This window comes from Nilaparvata lugens, chromosome 6 (genome assembly GCF_014356525.2).
Source record: "Nilaparvata lugens isolate BPH chromosome 6, ASM1435652v1, whole genome shotgun sequence".
Classification (NCBI taxonomy): domain Eukaryota; kingdom Metazoa; phylum Arthropoda; class Insecta; order Hemiptera; family Delphacidae; genus Nilaparvata; species Nilaparvata lugens.
The window spans coordinates 11,767,997-11,773,996 of record NC_052509.1 but is presented as its reverse complement, the minus strand read 5'-3'; the positions used below and the strand labels follow the sequence as shown (position 1 = coordinate 11,773,996).

The 6,000-nt window shown below is 35.5% G+C and overlaps 2 protein-coding genes across 2 annotated transcripts in view; both read right to left on the bottom strand.

Moving 5' to 3' along the window:
* LOC111060076 (opsin-3) overlaps positions 1–3,462 on the bottom strand; it is a 7,575-nt gene extending 4,113 nt beyond the window's left edge. The window contains exons 1-2 of the mRNA XM_039431349.1: positions 3,455–3,462; positions 2,260–2,394 (exon numbers count right to left, since the gene is read on the bottom strand). Of these exons, the coding sequence (XP_039287283.1) occupies positions 2,260–2,394; positions 3,455–3,462 (143 nt within the window). The remainder of the gene's footprint in view (positions 1–2,259; positions 2,395–3,454) is intronic.
* The window catches only part of LOC111058653 (AFG3-like protein 2), a 27,213-nt gene continuing 23,344 nt past the window's right edge, over positions 2,132–6,000 (bottom strand). Inside the window, exons 14-16 of the mRNA XM_022346205.2 lie at positions 4,863–5,057; positions 3,455–3,705; positions 2,132–2,394 (exon numbers count right to left, since the gene is read on the bottom strand). Coding sequence (XP_022201897.2) covers positions 3,466–3,705; positions 4,863–5,057 — 435 coding nt within the window. The 3' untranslated portion in view covers positions 2,132–2,394; positions 3,455–3,465. The remainder of the gene's footprint in view (positions 2,395–3,454; positions 3,706–4,862; positions 5,058–6,000) is intronic.

Genomic DNA, 6,000 nt, shown 5'->3' with positions numbered 1-6,000 from the left:
CCTTATGTACCTCCAGTTCATCATCCTTTCTACTCATCCATCAAAACGTCAACAGCAGTAGAAGATACTGGGCTTGTAGTAGATGATGACTCAGACTCTAGTGAACATTGATTGAATTTGATTACAGTAAGGTTTTCCAATAACTTCTATCATTCATAAGTTCAATTTTATCAGGCCTACTTGATCCATTTTTTCACAATAATTGAAGATTTTTTCGATAGTCTATTATAATGTGCATATTATTATTTTTCCATTACTTACAAACTAGAATGCTTATGATAACACTCATCATACCTGATTGAAATGAAATTAGGCCTGGTGGAACAAACAAAATATATATTCTCTCAATTCTTATTAATTTTCAATTTAAACTGTTATTGTTGAGCTTATTCCTCAATTTTATTTGATTTTAATAATAAAAAATGAATTTCTTAATTTATTTAGTCTCATTATTCTCTTGGCCTATGCAACAAATTCCAGAAAAGTTTCAATTTGAGTTAATGCAATAGTGGCTCAACCCACAATTTTTTCGAAATTTATGACATTTTTGAATTTTTCAAATCATTTTCATAAAGATAGATCAATTTATAAGTGTCTATACAAAAATTCAATTCAATTGATCATATGGTAATGAATCTAAGGAATGTGTGAATTCTCGAAAAACTTTGTTCCTGCTTTTCCAATAAACAAACACACGCTTGGGCCACTATTGCGCTGAACGCCTCATATTAGAAATGAACAGATTTCTACCAGGGCATCAGAAACATGCAAGAGGTACACAAACTAGATCAGTGTTGCGGGTTGCCTATGCTTGCATTGGAAGGCGTTGAAAAAAACCTGCTACCTCTTCAAGTGTTCTGAATCCCTGGTACAGAATTAAAACCAACTAAAATACTACCAGGGCAACATGCAAGAGGTAATGACTGATTTGAGCGGGAAATTCAAATTTCTCAGGATTTTTGTGACTACTGAGCTCATTTGTATTGGATGAGAATTAGAACAGCACAGCAAAAAAAGCAACATTTTTCATGAATCCAAAAATTAATTAAAATCGCTAAAACTCAGCAATGATATAATTAATATTTGACAAGAGAAACAATATAATGTCATCACATTGGCGAAATAAATTCCTTACCGTTCATTAGATATGGCCGTTTGAAAATTTGCAAATTTCATGTTTGAAGCCGCATAACTCATCTTGTATAGTAGCTGGAGTGCCAAATTTGGCTCCGACATTTCTCAGGTCAAGTTCCATCTATTGTGCAAATTAGCGCCAAATCTGAGATACTTTTTGTCTCTGTGTGTCTCACATGCTTCCAATCAATTTTTTGTGAAAAATGAAAATCGCTCAAACTCCGTGATCTTATGGTCTTTGATGTGAGAAAAACGAATCTAGAATCAGATTTGCAAAATTCCTCACCGTTCAGTAGATATGACCATTTAAAAATTTTATGTTTGTAGCTTAATAACTCACTCTGTATAGTAGCTGGCGGTGCCAAATTTGGTTCCGACATTTCTCAGGTCAAGCTTTATCTATGGTGCAAATTTCAGCCCAAGTCTGAGATACTTTTTGTTCCAGTGTGTTTCATGATGTGTATCCACTGTTATTGCAGTTTGTAAAAGTATTTAAAAATGATATTATATAGGAAATATATTACTATTATGCTATTATTGACTTTTTCAGACTGATAAACTAAATCGTAGCCAATACAATTATCACCATTACTTGTTAACTATTGGAATATTTATGAGTTATTTTATTGATAAGGTGACTGATTTATTCTTTATTCGTGTTTCTATTTACTTGTTTATGTTTTAATCAAATTATAATATTGATAATCTGTTACTGCTTTTATTATTGAGTTGAATATTAATATTGGAAAAATGGTTGAAATTTTACTATTATGCTGATTACTATTATGCTATTATTGACTTTTCCAGAGTGATAAACTAAATTGTAGCCAATACAATTATCACCAATACTTGTTAACTATTGAAATATTTATAAGAGAGTTATTTTATTGATAAGGTGACAGAGAATCGGCAATGTTGTCCTCCTATATTTCTCGACTGCCATTATAACGTGGACTTCACTATATGTAACAGGTCCTAGCCTACTAAGATTGCAACATTCACGCTTTCGAATAATTAATTTAATAAAATTACATTAATACAAACACAACATGATCATCTCATCCTAAACCTCTTATTAATTGTCTCCTAGCTGTGTTGATGTTTTATTTGGTACGAGTGTCTCACACAAGCAGAAAATCTTGAAGAATCTTCTCAGGATCTTGAAGAACTTTCAGATAATCTTGAAGTCTTTTTTTTGCAACGGATGAGGCACTAACTACATGCACTGGTAAATGCTTGCTATTCCCCTTGAAAATGAATCTGGAATCAAAACAAAAATATACGAGTTATTAACCTTTGTATTCATTTAGTTATTCATATTCTTTATTCATTTATACAATAAGTACATTATCAAAATGATAAACTTAAATAAATCTGGTGTGGCGATTCACAAAACTTTCCTTGCCGTTATGAATATTGATCACCTAACGCTAGTGTTCCCGCGCAACTCAAGTCTACTATTCAAAGATCTAAGCCAGCTGGTGACAGGACTATAACGCTAGAGACACACGAGGTCTGCTATCTCTTTATAGTGAATGATTTAATAGAATCAACAGTTGCCAACAGTTTGCAATTGAAATAATAGCATTTTCTCGAATTTCGAGCTTATTTAAAATTTTCGGTAAAAATGTTACAAAACATTAAATGTGGAGATTTTCATGCTCAATCTTTTCCATTTGGATTTTTTTGTTTAAATTGTATCTGAAGCCTGATAATTTGGAATCTAAAATCAAACTTTATCTAAATGAGGCGGAGCTCCTGAAATTTTTACAGATATAGGACTTGTGGCAGTTGATAGAGCTCAACGATGACTATTTTAGGTATGAATTTGATCAAAATCGTTGGAGCCATTTTCGAGAAAATCGCGAAAAACCCTGTTTTTGACAACATTTTCGCCATTTTAGTCGCCATCTTGAATTGCATTCGATCGAAATTGTTCGTGTCAGATCCTTATGGGAGAAGGACCTCAAGTTCCAAATTTCAAGTTATTCCATTAATTGGGAGATGAGATATCGTGTACACAGGCGCACTTACACTCATACACACACACACACACCACACACACACACACACACACACACACACACACACATACAGACCAATACCCAGAAACCACGTTTTTGGGTTCAGGGGACCTCGAAACTTATAGAAATTTACTAATTGGGGTGTACCTTATTTTTTTCGGAAAGCAATACTTTCCTCACCTATGGTAATAGGGCAAGGAAAGTAAAAATACTATTAACGCTAGAACGTAAGTTCAATTTTGTTCCGTTAAACACATGAATGAAGGAATCTGAATCAATTATTGTTCTCAGCTTACCTTTGCATTGTTCACTTTTTGGCCGCCTTCTTCTTCTCCCCCTTCTCTGTCTCCTTCTCCTTTTCGCCGTCCTTGTCCTTCTCCTTGTTCCAGTCCTTGAGTCCCTCGGGCAGTTCGGTGTTCTCCTCAAAGGAGCCGGTGCCCTCGACGAACTCCTCGTAGGTCGACTTCTCCTTGAACGGCCTCGGTCCGAGCAGCTCAATCATGTCGTCTCGGCTCAGGATCTCCTGTTTCAGTAGGCGTTCTGCTACCTAGACAACATGAAATACAAATAAAGAACAATAGTCCAGTCACTATATACATTGGTGCATGCAATTTATATTGCAGTTCTGATTTTTTAATATATTATTTGGGTACATAAGAGAAGTCCAGAACCAATTTCTTCAAGCAAAATTTTCTTGTGCTAGATACGGACAATGTAATATGATGGTTGAAGCTGAAAATTAGGTGTTTCTCACAATACAAGGAGCATTGTTGTCAGGTGTACTTGCAAATCTATATGAGATAGAGCGCTCTACTTGAATTCAGATTGTAGAGCACAAAAATACGCCCAGAGGGATTTTGAATTATACATCCAAATGGTAACGATCGGAAGATAGTGTTGATCAAGAACTTGAATCCATCAAAATAGATTTTTCTTCAAATTTCACTCATTTTTGAAAAATCATAACTCAGTATTCATTGGAGGTAAAGAGTTCCAAATGATCTCATGTTATTCAGATTTTTATAATCTAAAAGAAAGACAAGAGCAAAATTTTTTGTCCGATTACGAGATTTGGCAGAAATAGCTGAAAACTGGAAAATGAGCCGAAAATACGAGGTTTTTGGGCCACTCTGTATCTAGCACAAGGAAATTTTGCATGAAGAAATTGGTTCTGGACTTCTCTTATGTACCCAAATAATATATTAAAAATCAGAACTACAATATAAATTGCAAGCACACCCCCTTTTTTATGTCTATAATGACTTGACTACAAGACAAACGAAACATTTTTTATTCGGCACCACATGACAGGAAACTCACTCGATACGTCTCTGACAATCTCTGGATAGCAGCGCTCATTTTATACAAAGCCATAGAGGCCAGCCAGTCTACAGATGGAAATTACTGAGAAATTACCAGAGATTGTCAGTTTGGTGTAAGGGTAAGCATTCCTGACAATTAGGAGGTACTGGGTTCGATTCCCGGGCTGACAAATAATGTTTGAACAGTAGCGCTCATCGAATTTCCATCTAGCTGTTTGCCCTGTTGTCAATATTTGCAGTAGCATATGTCTCCGGGGTGAATTACAGCATTTAATTTGGAATTTAATAATAATAATTTATTGAAATGATAGGGAAAGGACCAACAGGCACAGAACACTATAATTATTATGCTATGAACAGAACACTGTTCACCTGCCCTTACCTTGATAATATCGTCCTTGTGTGAGGTTAGCAGTTGCTTGGTCGACTTGTATGCACCCTCTATGAGCAGCCTGACTTCGCTGTCAATGAGATGCGCCGTCTGCTCTGAGTATGGCTTCTCCAGCACCATCTCACCCGGCTGAGGCATGTCAAAGCTAACGTTGCCCACCTTCTCGTTCATACCGTAGTGCGCTATCTACACAACAAACCGACAAACACGCATAGTATTAAAATGAAATGTCGGGGACCGAGCTTCGCTCTGGAGTACAAAAGCATAAAAAAATTATTACGAAAGAAGAAATTATAATAGCATTCATAGTTCATACAGAAATATTCTATCTAATCTCAGTAAATTTAGATTAATTCCCAGAAGAATGCAAATATTTCCCTCACAAAGGCCCGGTTGCACAAAAGCCGGTTAAATTTTAATACTAATTTCACGTGAACCAAATCAGAGAAGACCATTTCAAAAAGATGGATCTACTGGAATTAATCAGGATTGAAAATAACCCGGCTTTTTTGCAACCGGCTCTAAGTACCTGATTGAATGATTACAAAAGTTCAACAGCTGAGTCATAATTTTGACACAGTCCCACACACATGAACTTGCTCACTCACTTCCATCATCAACAGACGACGAAATAATTATTAAACTTGACTTTTAAAAAAACACTTTTGAAGTGAAAATACACTTACTTTTGTAGTGACGATCGTTTCGACCTGTTGTTGGTGACTGTCTGATGATGACCAACAACAGACAGTGACGATCGTTCACTACAAAAGTAAGTGTATTTTCACTTCAAAAGTGTTTCTTAAAATTCAAGTTTAACAGTGAAAAAGTATGGATTTACAACAAAATAATTATTATCAGCTGTTTTTCCAAGGATGAATACCGTAATAATTATCCTTTTAATGCCCTTCAGCGAGTTTTCCCAGGGATTGGACCTAGTGCAATCGAATTTTTATATAAATAAATAAATAAATAATTATAATAATATCGAGTGACCTGGCTGGCTCAGGTCTGGTGTCAGAGTTTTCAGGTCGCACCAATCAATTTCAGGGTCTCTGACATGACCTAACGACTGCTTTTTAGGCAGCCGGGACCGACGGCTTAACGTGTCCATCCGAAACACGGGAGT